This window comes from Notamacropus eugenii, chromosome 1 (genome assembly GCF_028372415.1).
Source record: "Notamacropus eugenii isolate mMacEug1 chromosome 1, mMacEug1.pri_v2, whole genome shotgun sequence".
In the NCBI taxonomy this organism is placed as follows: Eukaryota; Metazoa; Chordata; class Mammalia; order Diprotodontia; family Macropodidae; genus Notamacropus; species Notamacropus eugenii.
In genome coordinates, this window is record NC_092872.1 from 546,215,869 (window position 1) to 546,234,259 (window position 18,391).

Below are 18,391 nucleotides of genomic sequence, written 5' to 3' on the forward strand. Positions count from 1 at the left end.
CTTTTTACTGGTAGTAATATGAACATATCATATTCCCTTAAAGTCACTGCAAAATTAGGTTATCCCATTCCTTTAAATTTCTTGGACAAATCTTGTGACTAAATGTCTGTTTACAATACATATACAGTGATGTGTAGGATTATTGGGAGAGGGATGGCCTCCTGAGTAATACTTAATTTATCAACAGAAGCCTTCCAATTTTTCTGTCAATAGAATGATGCCATCCTCCCAAACACTTTTCATTTGCAATTAATATATCCTTTCCTGGATTTTATACAAACAAAATCAAAAAGGAGCTGACCCATGAATAGAAAATTTTGAATTTACAGACAGATATCTCCCTGCATTTTTCTTATACCAATTCTATACCTTAATTCTGCACATGGAAGCAGACACATTTAGCCATAGGTGTCATTGATAGGCACTCGGTCTTGAAGTTTGTACATGTTCTGTGTGTAGATTTTAGTAAGTCCAATGATTTCTTTGGTTTACATTGAGTCAGAGCCATTTTTTCTTTCAACACTGCTTCTATCCATAGGGCAGTTGACCAATTTGTCAACAAGTATGTGAATCTGTGGAGCAATCCAATAAAAATTAGTGGACTTTTCTACCTCACCTCTGCCTTCTTCTCTTGATCAAGCTATATTTTACTGAAGATTAGAAAAGGGAACTTTGCACAAAGGAGTTGGATTTATATTGAAATTATACAAACACACACCTATATATGTACACACATGCAAAGAAACAGTATTTAATAATTTTGCAATGCATAAGGTTTTCATTTGCTGAGAGCAAGACTGATGTTCTCTCTCCTGAGACCTAGAAGTCTCCCCACAAACCCCTAGATATAAGATCATTCTGGACAAAGAAGTTCTAGGATATTGTTTAACTTCCCTTTTGGGGAGCAAATAATGCTTACTCAGTGCTCAATGCTCTAGAAGAGTAGTTCCCAAGGTATTTTGTTCTGCAAACCCTTTCATCCAACAGCCAATAATATTGTGAATCACTGGGGTAATTTAATATGCTACTCAAAATATGTGTACGTGTCTTTGCTTACAATAACTACAATAAACTTTGCCTCAAAGCTACAAATTAAAATTTATATTATATAATAATGTTCATAAATTATAAAAATGTACTCTATCATTTGAAAATGTTAAATTAAAATGATAAAATTGCATTTATAAAAAAATTACAAATAGGTTATATGAAACATTCTATAAAAATTAAAAGTAATCTAGCAATTTCTCATATTCATGCTATTTTCTACAAATCTTCATATTAAATTTATTTTATAAATTTTATTTAATACAAATAATATACTTTGTTACATAAATAGGGATTTGAAAATTGTTTAATCCTTGGGTTAACTTGGAAAAAATTTGATGACAAGTTATGAAATGAGAAAAAGTGTTTGAATTTAGTGAGAAAGGATTGAATTTGAGGCATTTGTTGAACAAAAACACAAAACCAGGATTATTGTGATCATATTCATAACAGTTTTGAATCACTATAGAAATAAACCTATAAAGATATAAACATAGACATACTTATTATCATAGGAGAAAATATATTTGCAAAAATAAATGGCCAATCATTATCTGCTTAAAGAGGCTTTAGAGAATTTTTAGTGTGAACCCCTTGGGCAATTGCCACAAATACCCAAGATGTTACCAAAGCATTAAATAGAAACAACTGCTCTAGAAGAAGAGGTGGAAAGTGGAGTTTATAGATTTATACTCTATGTGAACTAGGGATCACTTCTCATACACTGGGCAGCAAACTCAGTCCTGGATGTCTTGTCATTATCAAGGATATTTACTCTTTTCAAATGACAGGTAATGAAGTTGGATGAGTAGACTTGTCAGAAAGCACAAGCAAAAAGGATATTGCTGTCACTGGTCCTGAAAGCCTTTTCTTTCTGACCCTTAACGGCAATGCCTCTTTCTCTCACAACTATCATTCTTCTTATTCCGTCCACATACAAATGCTTGCCATTTGAGTTTTAGAGGAAAAGATAAACACAACAAAAGGGATGCAATGCAAAAACATAAATTTATAACATTATATGACAGAAACAAAAGGAATCCTAATTGTATTTATTCAGTTTTCTTCTCCTTACTATTACTCTTCAAAATTCATCCTCATATCCCCACAAACTTTAACTTCATAATGAGAAATATATAATCAATTCTATAAATCTATATAATCTTTGTAAGTTAATTATCTTTAGGCAGAAAACAACAAAACTTTCTAATGAAATCAAGAATTTAAAAATGCTAGAGAAAGTAAAATTTTGAAGAAAATGTAAAAGAATAACTCCATCACATTACTCTCAATAGTTTAATAGATTTTATATGGATTTATGTAGTACAATAGTTCTCTTGAGAGGTTTCTATGTATGTACATATTTTAAAGTAATTCATCACCCTTTGCCTGGATAATTTAGTTCTCATCTTTGTTAATTGCTAGAGAAGAAATACTTTTATCAATAAGAAAGGCCAATAATTGTTGCCATGATTCCTGTTGGCCAGTGGGAAAGCTCTCACCCTATTGACTGACACCTACTGACTTTTAGTGGCCTGTACTATCATACACTTATAGTATTCTGAGATTTTTTGGGTCTATGAGTTACCCTTCTGTTTTCATCTAGGAACAAAAGAGCCTTGCAATGGAACTCTGGAACACCACCTTGGAAAACAGTTTTGTTCTCATCGGAATTCTCCAGGAAAGTAAGTACCCTGGATTGGTTTCTGTCACAATCACATTCCTATACATGGTGGCTGTAACCAACAATGGCCTCCTGCTCTTGTTGATTGCTGTGGACAAGAGGCTCCATGTACCTATGTACTTCTTGCTCAGCCAGCTCTCCCTTATGGATCTAATTTTTACCACTGTTGTTTCTCCCAAAACATTTGTGGATTACATTCGTGTACAGAGCACCATCACTTTTTCTGGCTGTGGAGTTCAGATGTTTCTGATAATGACATTTGGAGGTGCTGAAGATATCCTGTTGGCAGTCATGTCATATGATCGCTATGTAGCCATTCGACACCCTTTGAACTATATGGTAATTATGAGACCAAAAGTTTGCTGGTCCATGGTCCCCACAACCTGGCTCTTGGCATCCTTGAACTCTCTTGTGCACACCATATACACTATGCATTTCCCTTTCTGTAGAAGTCGGGAGATAAGTCACCTGCTCTGTGAGATCCCTCCTTTGTTGAAGCTGGCATGTGCTGACACCACAAAGTACCAGCTCATGTTATACACAACAGGTGTAGCATTCCTCTTCATCCCGCTCTCTGTTATCCTTGCCTCCTATACACTAGTTTTGACTGCTGTGTTCCTCATGCCCTCAAAAGAAGGGAGACAGAAAGCTCTCCTAACCTGCTCATCCCATCTCACAGTGGTTGGCCTCTACTATGGAAATGTTCTATTGTTATATATCCTACCCAGTGCTTACCATAGCCCTGTGCAGGACAATATCTTCTCTGTGTTCTATACCATTGTTACTCCAGCCCTGAACCCCTTGATTTATAGCCTGAGGAACAAAGATGTACTGGGGCCCCTGAAGAAATTGCTAGGAAAAGTTCCCTCAGCATCAAAATTGTAGAACCCTAGACAGGCCTTTCCTTGATCTTCCAGCTGAGAGCTAGTAGCTAACAAATTCTCTCTAGTCTCATTTTCATCTGTGTGGACCATCTGATGGGGAACCATAATCGAATTTTTCCCTTTCATTCTTCAGCATTATTGCCTTCTATACATGAGGTCATTCAGGATATGAGAGGAATTTATGGAAGGGTTAATATGAGGGAAATTCTAGAGAGCTGCAAAATATTTGACTTCTCTAATTCATAGAAATAATTGTGCCCAGGTAAGAAAACTCACACATCATAATACATCCTAGAATTTTGTTTTTTTATGGAATTACAGTCAAAATCAGCAACTTATAGCTTGAAGAACACACTTTCTCAATTCTGAAAACATAAAATTTGTACATTTTCAGACTTGTGATATTTCTCTCAAAATTCATGATTTTCAATTAGGGCTCAGCCATAATCTGTATAATAAATTGTCCCAAAATCCATTCAGTTTTTAATCGCAGAGGTCAAGGAAAGGTGAATCCACTATTTTCAGGGGAAATTCACTTTTGATCAACTACATTAATACATTTTTATTTTTATTAAATAAATTTGAGGGTCACTCACTTAGCAATAGAGAGCAGTGTATTTGGGCATAAGCAGGAAGCTACATGCTAGAAATGGAAAACTATTCAGAAGATACAGTATGAAAGGTAGAATGCTTGACTAGAAAAAAAATATGGGCAGTCACATAGTGACAGCAAGGAAGAACCTATAGACATTGCTGCTTTGATGTCTATGTAATATCAATAAATTAGAAAAAAGCAGGTAAACCTCCAGTTCAAGATTTTCAGAAGGGTGTAAAATGAATTCTAGAAGATGAGCAGGTATGCATGGGTAAATCAATGAGAATATAGATCTCTCAAAATATAAAATTAGAGGTTTGTCTAGATATTTGTTTGGGTGACATTTAGGAGTTGAGGTTAGGAATTAAAGTTAGCTGCCAAGGATCATTATGAGGATTAAAAGCAGGTACTATTCATATCCAGCAAATAAAAAGTCCTATATTTCTTGGAGAAGATGGTATTTAGCTGTGCTATACACTGTAAAAGTACTTCCCATAGTTGTTATTTGGAGCTGTGTTGGTCCATAAAGTATCTCCTTAAGATAATAAACCTTTACCACTAGCTTTCAGTCAAGAACTTCTCAGTGCTCTTGTTTTTCCTCTTTGTTTTTCTTTTCTTTTTAATTTTTCCTTCATTCTTTCTTTCAAAACTCTCCATTTTCCCTAATAAATTGAAGAGGCAGGGCTTCAACCCTTTCAGCTTAGGGGTTGGGGGGATATACCCAGCAGTTTTTATAGGTGTTTGTTTTTTTCTCAACTTGGAAGAAAGAGAAATTAATGCAATGAAGATCCCCCCAAGTACTGTCCTAGATAGTACTTTTTGTTCTTTATACTGTATCATTTTGGGGCTTCATCAGGTCACCTGATTTCAAAATAATGTCTGTGTGCAGATAATTCCCAGATCTAGGTATCTATCCCTAACCTCTTTCCTAAGTTCTAAGACAACTTTAATTCCAGGTGTCTTGCATCATTATATTGCTGAAAAGAGCTAAGACAATCACAGTTGATCACCACACAGTGTTGCTATTACTGTGTACAATGTTATTCTGGTTCTGTTCATTTCTCTCAGCATCAGTTCATTTAAGCCTTCCTAGGTTTTTCTGAAACCTGCCTGCTCATCATTTCTTATAGCACAATAGTAATCCATTACATTCATATATCACAACTTGTTTAGTCATTCCCCAGTAGCTGTGTATACTCTCAATTTCTGATTCTTTGCCACCACAAAAAAAAAGTGGCTACAAATACTTTTTAAAAGGAGGTCCTTTCCCCTTTTTTATAATCTCCTTGGGATGCCGACCTTGTAATGGTATTGCAGGATCAAAGGGTACACATATTTTGATTGTCCTTTGGGCATAGTTTGGAATTACTCTCCAGAACAACTGGATTAGTTCTTAACTCCTCCAACAATGCATTAGTGTCTATAGGTGTAATTCTTGGCACCCCAAAACAATCGCAATAGTAACATTAAAAATCACTAATCACAGATCACCATAACAGATGATGATAATGAGAAAGTTTGAAATAGTGTGAGAATTTTCCCAATGTGACACAGACACATGATGGGAGCATAAGATATTGGAAAAATCATGTCATACAATTGCTCAATACAGGGTTGCCACAAATTTTCATTTTGTAGAAGACACAGTATCTGCAAAATGCAATAAAGTAAAGCACAATACAACTACATATTCTGATACAGGCCTTCATTACCTCTCACCTGGACTATTGCAGTATCTTCTAATTAATCTCCTTGCCTCAAACATCTCCCCATTCCAACTCATCCTCTACTTTGCTACCAAAATGATTCTCTTAATTTGCAATTCTGATGTCACACAATTATCCCACCCTCAACTCCAGTGTCTCCATATTATCTTCAGAATAAAATACAATACTTCTGTTTGATATTTCAAGTCCTTCACTATCAGACTCCTCCTTCCCTTTTAAGTTGATCCACCTACACTAGCTTATTTCCTATTCCTAATATATGATATTCCATCTCTCAAATCTATTCCCTACCACAGGTTATTTGCCCTGTTATGGTAGATATTAAGGCAAATTAAGGCACAAAATTCTTTGTACAATCAATTTGTTAGTTGGGCTAACTGTAATCAAATTATTGGGTCAATGGCTTCTCTAGATAACGAAATACCTTGGCTGTGGGCTGACAAGTTCTTTTATTATAATTAGCTAGATGACAGAGTAAAATCTTAAGCAATTTTTTGTGATGGCAGGGAATTGGAAATTGAGAGTTTGTCTATCAGTTGGAGGAATGGCAAGTGTATGGGAAGAACAAGTTTTGGTATATGATTGCAATGAAATACTGTACTGCTATGAGAAATGGTGAATAGGCAGATTCCAGAAAAACCTGAAAAGTGTTACCTGAACTGATTCATTTTGAAGTGAGGAGAACCAGGAGAATTCTGTACACAGTAAGAGCAGTATTGTATAATGATCAACTGTGAATGACTTAGCTACTCTCAGGAATACAAAGATCCAATATTGAGATTTAGGGATCCTTGGAACCCCAAAATACCGACACACAGGGTCCTACCCAAAATGAGTTTTACTCAAAGCTTCTTTCAAAGACAAAAAAAAATATATTTAAGATTCACCTTATTGGGCGGACTCAAGGAATCTGAGAATTTGTGGGACTTGTAATACAATCAGACCAGATAGAATCTGAGCTACATTGAATATGAGCACCTTCATGGAAAATGGATGGGTCCTATGTACAGAAAGATTGTGGGAGGGATCTAGGGTTGACCAAAAAGTCTGGGGTTACTAGAGGAGGAGCTTAGGGAGGGTCTTGTTGGGAAGAGACAATGGAGGGCTAGATAACTTGAAGGGTAATAGATTTTGGCATAGATATTTTGATAGGCTCACCCAAAGGTAAGTGGACAAAGGGATAATGAAAGGCTTATGGCCTCAGGCAAATGCTAGATAAAGTGGAAAATTCAAGAATAGTTCAAGGGGATTCTAGAGCCTGTATTCCATCACCAAGACAATTCCAAAGGTCTCATGATTAAAAATGTTACCCATTGGAGTCTGAATGTAGATTGAAGCTTACTATCTTGCACTTTATTTTATTTCATATTTTTCCTTGTATTATGTTTCTTCTTTCACAGCTTGACTAACATGGAAACTTTTAATATGTTAACCTATAACACACGTAACATACCATATATATAAACTAAAATTGTATATAACACATTTGTTGCATGTACATAACCTAGAAAATGTATTTATAACATACATAAACTATATCAAATTGCTTATTTAGTGAGGGAGGAAATGAGGAAGGAAGAAGAATTGCAACTCATTTAAATGAATGTTGAAAGGTGACTTCATGTGTAATAGGAGGAAAACACTATTAAAAAATCTGAACAATGTACTTGTGCCTTGTGCCTTCTGATAACTTATTGCTGATATAGTCAGGATCAAGGCTACATCTTTTGGACCTTCTCTTTGGAAACCTCCTTAACTACAGCTAAGAAGTGATTTTTATCACAAGACTAAGATTCTGTGGTGGTCAGATTAGTGTGCAGGTAATGGGATCTGCTACAATAATTTAAATTGATGGGATTTCACCTTTTAGGCTAATCAAGTTTCTCTTGAAAGTGTGTTATGCTTGGGATTATAAAAGTGGAAATAATTACAAGATGAAAGCTTGATTTTTAGACAAGTTTTTCTCAAAGGTGGGTAGTGGGTGAAATATACAAGATGTGGGAATCTAGAAAGAGAATATTAAATCTAACTTGAATAAGTCTTAGCAAAAGAGAATTAAAATCAACTTTAAATTTTATAGACCATATCTAGAACTCTCTTCCTCTTCACCTACAACATCTGGTTTTCATGTCTTCCTTCAAGACTCATTTCAACTCTTACCCTCCATGGGTACTGGCTTCAATCCGTTCCCTCTGAGATTAAATACCACTCATTGTACGCTTCTTGTATGTTCATGATTGTTTTCATGTCATCTCCCTCCTGGAATGTTAGCTCCTTGAGAGCAGGTACCATATTTTATTTTTAAATTCTTCCTATGTACAGTATTTAGTATGATTGCAATTTAGCAATTGTTTAACAGATGTTACACTCTCTGAACACCAAACTTGCAAACTCTGAACGCTGAAATATCAATGAGATGTCCCTTGGGATGAGGTTTTTTTAAATAGTTTTTCCTTTGATATTTTAACCTTATCTAATGATACTTGGTGGTATTTATTGTGATGAATGAATACCTGAAGAGACAGAGTTTCTAGGTAATTAATAATCAATTTGTTAATTAGGCTAGCTATTGATCAATATATTGATAGTTAGTGATTTCACTCAGTAACCAAAAACAAAATCATGGAGGCACTTAATGCTTTAAATACCTTCAGAAAAGGCAATACCCATTACAAGTGAAAATCAATTAATCAGACAATTAATAAAAAAAGTGGACTGTAAGTCTTTAGCTCCTCTTGTTGAGAATATGACTTGATTATGAGACTCAGCTGCCTCCAGAAATCTGGACAGAGGAATCTACCTCCATCTGTACCATTCTGATTAGTTTGATCTTCCATAAGCTGGGATACCTGAAACTCAAGTAGAGGCATGCAAAAGCATAGGTTCTTTGTCTGGGGGCAGGAATTCATCTAGATTAGATTCTGTTTACACTCAAAATATAAATAAGGTCTCCTAGTTGGGTGGGACCCTGCCCAAGATCAAGGAACCTGTTCCTCAAGGACTATGGCAATTTCTTCTAACAGCCATGCCCTTCAGATATTGACTGACCAGGGAATGGGCCCTAAATGAGGAAATAAATAGTCTGGATCTAATTAATATTGGGTTATTAACATAATGGCAAAATGACTTCCATCATTTCCCCTTTTTATTTTTTTGAGAGGCACAATCTCCTCAATGAATCACTAACTGATATGGCAAATGTTTCATCCAGGATTTTAACTGTGAGGTTTATGATAGGAAACAATGTGAAGGGAAAAGGGAGAAAGGTTGAGCAACACTGACAGGAACCATTGGGTAAAGTCAACTTTAGTAAGTAGACCTTACAGAATAGATGCACATAGGGAAGAAGTAGATTTTAAAAATAGTCATTCACTCCCATTGTCCATTTCATTAGTCCATTATATCTTGGAGCTTGAACATCTCATAAAGTTGTTTGGTTTCTGAGAACATCTTGTAGTCTGGTCCTTTGGAAATTTCTCTTCTTAGGGATTGTGGAATAGTTGAAGTTTCAGGCTTCTAGTAAAATTGCTTCTCTAATTCAGGCCACTTAGAAAGATCCCCATTTCTGATATCTCTTATAAAGTAGATCTTAATATAATTTTAAGTTTACTTTACCAATAGCCAGATCAGAGAGTAAGAGCTAGGTCATACCTTATGACTCTACTAGTAAGAACATCAAATTGAGAACCTGTTCAACAAGAAAATTTACATTTTTAGGATAACAAATTGGCATGTTGATATATTTAAGAAGTTAAAATTCCTGAAAAATTAGAAACTAATTTTTGTATTTGACATACAAAATATTTTAATCTCATTATGATTATAATGATGTTATTTACTCTAGTTATTTTCTTTCTGCCACTCATTCCTCCTTTCAGAGGATGAAATTCTACTAAGGAACTAATAATAGAGCACTTTTATAAGAGGATGACCTCTAAGTATAAGAATAAATTCTCTGAGAGTTATGTTATCTTTAACTGTAGCAAAAAGTTCTGAGATTTTATATATAGACATTAAGTAATAATTCCAAACAAGACATATTAAAGAATTTGTTCATAAGAAAGCATTTTTAGACATTCTTTAATTTATTTAAAGCAAAAATAAATTTGAATATAAAATAATTCAGTCAATAAAGGCTTATAGCATTTTTTTTTACCATTTTACCGCATTCTTTTCTATGATGTATCTTCATAATCAGTGTGTATGGGGTATTGAGGAGAACTAGTACCTCTGATGTGAGCCATTTACAGGGATGGTCATTTACCTTTGGTGTCCACCTGATTTACACAATTCTCACCTGTGGCTCCAAAAAACCCTAGCATGCTCAGCTGTCACATCAAGAAACCATCTTGGCAGAAAGGCTAAACCAGGTTGAAGGCAAGCAACAGGCCTCAAACCCAACAGTGAGTGAGAAGAATATCTACTCCAAGCATGTGAAGACTTACCCAGTGTGATGGGCTGATGAGAAAAATTTGTTCCAATGCCCATGAAAATGCCTGAAGCAGATGCTATGGGACACTTAGAGCTTGGTCAGCCATCAAAAATGCCAAAGTCATACATTCTATTCCAAGCCACTTTCAGTCCTCTCGACTTCTGTTCTACCACTGTATGCTGGTAACTCAGAAAGAAAGAGTAAGGCTGATGACTGTGTGCAATTCTCCTTCACGGAAATCCAGTTCACAAGCAAATCAAGAAATCACTGGATGCCACTGGTCCTCCTCAAAAATGAAGGGCAAACATTAGCAGTCCTCATAATAACAATCTTTAAAACAGTTCAAGGGTGTGCTGCAGCCAGCTCAAATTGATTCACATGGCTCATTACTCAATTTTCAATGTGAACATTTATACCTGGGAAATTTTTAAATTAGGGTATTATATATTGTTTTGCTGATTGCTTGGATTTGAGAAACTGATAGAGAAAAATATCATTAATGTAGATTAAACTTAATGTGTGTCAGGAAAACTTTTTTCCTCAAGGAGCCAGTTTTTTAACATTTACTGTCATGCTCTTATTTGTAGGTTTCCCAACTTTCACTCCACCTGTGTCGTTGAATGTCTATCTAGAACACATACACACACACACACACACACACACACACACACACACACACACGCAAATATATGTGTGTGTGTGTGTTTGTCCTTTATAGGTCCCACAGAACTCTGGGCTTCTGAAAAATATATAGTAAACAGAATTGGTCTTTTGAACTCTAAGCTCTATTCCAGACCAGGAACATAGTTAAGTGATATAATATGACATGGCAAAATATAGGATAACATAACATGATATATAGCATAATAAATAACATAACATAACTACAATGTGATATAATATGATATGATAATAAATAATGAATATATGAAAATCTTTAGCAGACTAGGAAAAACCTACTTCTTTCTTAATAATGGTACTTTGTTTATGCTGCTAATCAAAAAAAGATTTTGGAGAGGGGGCAGTCTTGTTTTGATTGCCTGGTTGGTTTATTATTGTCATTTTATAAATGAGAAAACTGTTGCTCAGAGATGCCAATTGGATTATCCAAGGTATCAAAGCCAGTGAGCACCACAATGTTGACTCACACTCAAGTCTTTCCATTCCAATTCTAAGTATCTTTCACTATATCCTGAGGCTTCTTAATAGCTTTAAATGGCATGGGGACCAGGGAGTCCATGGAAGAGACAAATGTTAGCTTGTCGTGAATAGATACTATACTTATCACTGGAATCACTACCACAGGGCTCTGACCATTATGTGTACCACCCAATGTTTTGTTTAAATAAGTGTAATCAAGATTAGCAGCCTATAACTTGAAAAATACAGTTTTCTAATTTTGAAAACGAACACAAAATTTGTCCCTCTTTAGTCTTGCAATAATTTTCTCAATCTCCATGATATTAAAATACCGCAAATAAAAGCTGAGCAGTCACCTGTGTGAATTATCACCCTATGTGATAATTTCTCCTTCAAGTTCATTTATTCTCTACCTGAAGATGTAAAGGAAGGGTAAATCCATTATTTCCAGGGGAAATTCACATTTGGTCAACTATATTAACTTTTACTTTTATCAAATAAAAGTGGAGGGTCACCCACTGAGCAATAGAGAACAGTGTATTGGATATGAACAGGAAACTACATGCTAGAAATGGTGAACTATTCAGAAGACCCAGTGTAAAAGGTGCTATAAAGAGCATGCATGACTAGAAAAACTTCATGCAATCAATATTATAACTGCTTTCTGTTCCATGTTAATGAGAAGAATTTCACTATAAGTAGTAATACTAAAAAATAAATTACTTAATGAATGCATTTTGTTTTCTTCAGGGCATATCTTATTTTACTCAGGGTCATTCATTTGTATATAATGACTAACTGAAAATGTTTTGTTATGAATAACTTACTTAATATGCATTGTACAGAATTATCACTCAGTGTATTTATACACTCCCTTTTCTTACAAGTGACAGTAAATAGGACAACTTTTAGAAAATCTATTCTTGTAATTATAGGTCATCCTCTTATTCTGATTTTAGTTCCTTAGTAGAATCTCATCCTCCTAAATGGGGAATGAAAGACAATAACTAGAGTAAATAACTAAATGGTGATGATTAGATAATTGTGTATAACAAATGAAAATTAAATTCAGAATTTTTTAATTTTTCAGTTATTTGAATTTCTTAAATATATCAACATGATCATTTTCCAATCACCTTGATGTTCTTATTAGTAGAGTCATAAGGTTTGAGATAACTAACTACTTTAACTGTTTATTGACCAAGCGAACTTAAATTAGGATTAAGATCTATTTTGCAAGAGATTTTAATAGAAAAGGGGATCATTGAAAGTGACTTGAACTGGAGAAGCTAGAAACTCCACCCATTTCAGAATGTCTAAGAGAAGAGATTTCCAGAGGACTGGAAGACTGTGTTAGCAGATGTTCTCAGAAAACAGACAACTTTATGAGATGTTCAAGCCCTAAGACAGAATGAAGAAATGGACAATAAAAGTGGATTCACTTTTTAAAATTTACTTCTTCCCTATATGTCTTTATTTTGTAAGGTCTACTTGCAAAAAAGAGACTTTCCACAATGATTCATTTCTATGTTGGTTGATCTTTCTCCTTTTTTCCCTGACATTGTTTCCTTTCATAAGTCTCGTAGCTAAAAATGCTTGAAGAAACATTTGTCATATCAGTTAGAGATTACCTGAGGGGATTGTGTCTCTCAAAAGAGTCAAAGGGGGGGGGTATGAGGGAAGTTGTTTTGATATTATATTAATAACAAGAATACAAGCCATGTATTTCCTCAGAAAACTGTTTTCAGGATAAAAGATGAATATACTGAGTGGCCCCTTCCCTCCCAGAGACAGCATGCAATTTTATAGGGGTTCTACACATACATTGTTTTAAATGCATTTTCACATTAGTCAAGTTGCATTAGAAGAATTAAATGAATGGCAGAAACTATGAGAAAAAACAAAATATAACATAACACAAGAGAAAATAGTCTGCTTCACTCTGCATTCAGACTCTATATTTTTTCTCTGGATACGAATGGCATTTTCCATCATAACTCCTTTGGAATTGTTTTAGATCCTTGCATTGCTGAGAAGGGCTAAGTCTATCAAAATCATTCATTGCACACACTGTGGCTGTTACTGTTTACAATTTTCTCCTGGTTCTCTTAACTTTACTAAGCATTAATTCATGTAAGTCTTTCCAGGTTTTTCTGAATTCTGTCTGCTCATCATTTCTTGGAAATTGTTGAATTCTAGGAAGTATTGACAATTATTAAAGAAGGCACTGAAGGGTTATGGAAAGATATGAAAGAAAAAATAGGAAGAGAAAAACATATAAATGTGTTTCAGTCTACACGGGGAAGGATATACTCATAAAACTGAGACCACAGAACCACTGGAATATTATAATATCACTTATGAGTCTTCTCTTCTTTAGACAAAATATTCCCTATTCCTTCAAGCTATCAGCATGATATTTTCAAGTTCCAATTCACATTCTCTGGATATATTCTAATTTGCCAATGTATTTGGTGAAAATTTGGCATCAGGACCTGAGCATGATAATCTAGGTTTGATATGACCAGTTCAGTGTATGGAGAGATGATCACCTTCTTTTTCTAGAAAGTATTTTTTCTAATAATATAGACTAAGGTAAAATTAACTGCAAATATACCAGGCTTCATAGAATGAAGATGGTGGGGAATCAAAGCCCCTCATAACCTACTCCCCTCCTTCTTTTCCAGTCTTCCTACACCTTTTACCCCAACATATAATCTTTGATCTAGTTTAAACTGGCCTCTTGATTGTCTTTGCTTTGGACATTTTCTCTGGCTATCCCCCTTGTCGCCTCTACATACTGTCTCTGACTTCCTTTAAGTTCCAACCAAAATCTTGTCTTTTACAGGAAGCCTTTCTCAACTCCTCTTAATACTAATGCATTCTTTCTGTTGAATTTTCCACTTTATTTTGTATGTAGTATGGTTTGTACATATTTGTTTGTATGTTATCTCCCTATTAGACTATAAGCTCCTTGAGCAGCTTGGGTCCTAGAAGTGATATGGCTGGGTCAAAAGGTATGCAGATTTTTATATACTTCAAGCATAGTTCTAAATTGCTTTCCAGAACTGTTGGATCAGCTCACAGTTCCATCAATAATGTAGTGTTCCAACTCTACGGCATCTTCTCCAACATTTATCATCTTTGTGATTTGTCATGTTAGCTAATCTGATAGGTGTGATGTAGTAAATCACAGTTGTTTGGATTTGCATCTCTAATCAATAGTGATTTAGAGAACTTTTTCACATGGCTAAAGATAGCTTTAATTTCTTCCTCTGAAAACTGCCTGTTCATATCATTTGACCATTTATCAATTGGGGAACGACTTGTATTCTGGTAAATTTAACTCAGTCTTCTATATATTTTAGAAATGAAGTCTTTATCACAGACACTAGTTGTAAAAATTATTTACCAGTTTTCTGCCTCCCTCCTAATCTTGCTTGCATTGGGTTTTTTTGAGCAAAAACTTTTCAATTTAATGTAATCAAAATTATCCATTTTGCATTTCACAAGGTTTTCCATCTCTTTTTTGGTCACAAATATCTCCATTTTCCTTCAATCACTAACTACTTCATAATATCTGCCTTTATACCTAGTTTGTGTACTCATTTGTATTTTATTCTAGTGTATGGCATCAGGCATTGGTCTATGTGCAATTTGCACCATTCTATTTTCCAGTTTTCCCAGCAATTTTTGTGAAACAGTGAGTTCTTATCCCAGAAGTTGGGTTCCTTGGGTTTATCAAACAATAGACTGTTATAATCATTGATTACTATATCTTGTGTAACCAATCTATTCCACTGATCTATCCATCTACTTCTTAGACAGTAGGAAGTGGTTTTGATGATTAATGCTAAATATCACTTGAGATTTAGTATGGGTAGGCCATCTTCCTTAGCATTTCTTTTCTTTAATTCCCTTGATATTCTGGACCTTTTGTTCTTTCAGATGAACTTTGATATTTTTCTAGCTCTAGAAAATAATTTTCTGTTAATGTGATTGCTATGGCACTGAATAAGTAAATTAATTTTACAAGAATTGTCATTTTTTAATTATATTAGCTCAACTTAACCATGAGCAACTGATGTTTTCCCACTTATTTAGATCTGACTTTATTTGTGTGCAAAGTGCTTTGTATTTGTGTTGATATAGTCCAGGGCTTTGTTTTGACAGGTAAATTCCCAAATATTTTATAGTGTCTACAGTAACTTTAAATGGGATTTCTCTTTCTATCTCTTGCTGATGGGCTTTTTTAGTAATATATAGAAATGCAGATGTTTTATGTGGGTTTATTTTGTAACCTGCCACTTTGCCAAAGTTATTTATTGTTTCAAGCACTTTTTTACTGAATTCTCTTGGATTCTCTAAGTATGTCATGATATTGTCTGAAAAAAATGATATTTTAGTTTCTTCTTTGCCTATTCTAGTTCCTTCAATTTCTTTTTCTTTTCTTATTACTAATGCTAATATTTCTAGAACTATGTTGAAATAACAGTGGTGATCATGGACATTCTTGTTTCACTCCCAAACTTCTTGCAAATGCATTTATATTGTCTCCATTACATATAATTCTTGCTTATGGTTTTAGGTAGATATCACTTAATATTTTAAGGAAGGCTACAATTATTTCTGTGCTCTGAAATGGTTTCAATAGGAATGAGTATTATATTTTGTCAAATCCTTTTTCTGAATCTATTAAAATAATCATATTACTTCTTTTAGTTGTTTGTTGATATGATCAATAATGCTGATAGTTTTTCTAATACTGAACCAGCCCTGAATTCTTGATAGAAATCCTACATGATCATAACATATTATTCTAGTGATAATTTGCTGTAAGCTTTTTGCTAATATCTTACTAAAAATTTTTGCATTTATATTCCTTAGGGAAATTGTTCTATAATTTTCTATCTCTGTTTTGACTCTTCCCAGGTTAGGTGTCAGAACCATATTTGTATCATAAAGAGAATTTGATAGAACTCGTTCACCAGTTTTCCCAAATAGTCTATATAGTACTGGAATTAACTGTTCTTTAAATGTTTGATAGAATTCACTTGTAAATCCATCTGGCCCTGGAGATTTTTACCTTGGGAGTTCATTGATGGCTTGTTCAATATCTTTTTTTCTGAGATTTGACTATTTGAGTACTTTACTTCCTCTTCTGTTAATCTGGATAATTAATATTTTTTAAAAAATATTCATCTATTTCACTTAGATTACCAAATTTATGGGCATGCAATTGGACAAAATAATTTCTAATTATGTTTTCAATTTTCTCCTCATTGAAGGTGAGTTTACCTTTTTTCATTTATGATACTGGTAATTTGGTTTTCTTCTTTCTTTTTTTGAAATCAAATTGACCAAAAGTTTATCAGTTACATTGGTTTTTTTCATAAAACCAAATCTTAGTTTTATTAGTTCACTAATTTTCTTAATTTCAATTTTATTAATCTCTCCTTTGGTTTTCAATATTTCTAATTTGGTGTTTACTTGGGGATTTTCAAATTTTTTTTCCTAGATTTTTTCAGGTAAGTGATCAATTCAATGATTTCTTCTTTCTTTACGTTTTTCATGTAAGCATTCAGTGATATAAAACTTTCCTTAAGAACTGCTTTCACAGCATAGCATACTTTTTGGTAGGTTGTCTCATTATCGTCATTCTCTTGAATGAAGTTGTTGATTATTTCTATGATTTGTTGTTTAACCTACTCATTCTTCAGGATTAGATTATTTCATTTCCAATTAATTTTGGTCTATCCTCCTATGACACTGTATTACATATATTTTGTTTTACTGCATCATGATCTGAAAAGAATGCATTGACTATCTCTGTCTTTGTATTATGAGGTTTTTATGCCCTAGTATGTGGTCAGTTTTTGTGTATGTGCCATGTACCACTGAGAAAAATGTATATTCCTTTCTTTGTCCATTCAGTTTTCTCCAGAGGTCTATAATATCCACTTTATCTGGAATTCTATTTACTTGTTAACTTCTTTCTTGTTTATTTGAGGTCAGATTTATCAAGTTCAGGGAAGAGAAGGTAGAGGTACTCCTCCCATATAATTTTGCTATGTATTTCTTCTTGTAACTTCCTTAATTTCTCCTCTAAGATTATGGATTGCTATACCACTTTGTGCATATATGTTAAGCAATAACATTACTTCATTATCTGTGGTGCCTTTTATCAGGATATAGTTTTCTTTGCTTTGTTTGAGATTAGGATCACTACCCCTGCTTTTTTAACATCACCTAAAGCATTATGTATTCTGCTCCAACCTTTTACCTTTACCCTGTGTGCATCCCCCTGTTTCAAATGTGTTACTTTGTAAACAACATATTGTATGATTATGGTTTTTAATTCATTCTGCTATGCACCTCTGTTTTATGAGAGAGTTAATCCCATTCACATTCACAGTTATTTTTACAATCTGTGTCTTTCTCTCTATCCCATTCCTCCCATTTATGCTTTCATTTCTCCCTTGTCCCTTCTCCTCCTGGAATTTTACTTTTGACAACAGCTTCCCTCAATATTCCCTCCCTTCTATCAATACCACCCACCTTTTATTTCTCTTTTACCTTACTATTTCTTCCCTCTCTTGTAGCCTCACTTCCTTTTTTGTTTCTCCTTTCCTGTCCTACTACCTGTAGAGAAAATTAGATGTCTGTACTTAAGTAAGCATGTTGTTGCCTCTTTGAATCAAATCAGAGGAGAGTGAAAGTCAAACAACACTCACCCCCCCGTCTATTCCTCTACTATAAAATGGTTTTGTGCCTCTTCCTGTGATGTAATTTACTTTTTCTGCCTCCTTTTCTCTTCTCCTGTTATAATCCATTTGACCTTTTTTCTTTTTTTATCATGAAATCAATTAATTTATACCCATA

The 18,391-nt window shown here is 34.2% G+C and overlaps 1 protein-coding gene across 1 annotated transcript; it reads left to right on the forward strand.

Moving 5' to 3' along the window:
• Positions 1-2,671: 2,671 nt before the first annotated feature.
• LOC140527465 (olfactory receptor 2AG2-like) lies at positions 2,672-3,616 on the forward strand. Its single transcript, XM_072644418.1, has one exon. It carries the CDS (start codon positions 2,672-2,674, stop codon positions 3,614-3,616), a length of 945 nt encoding a protein of 314 aa, XP_072500519.1.
• Positions 3,617-18,391: the final 14,775 nt, after the last annotated feature.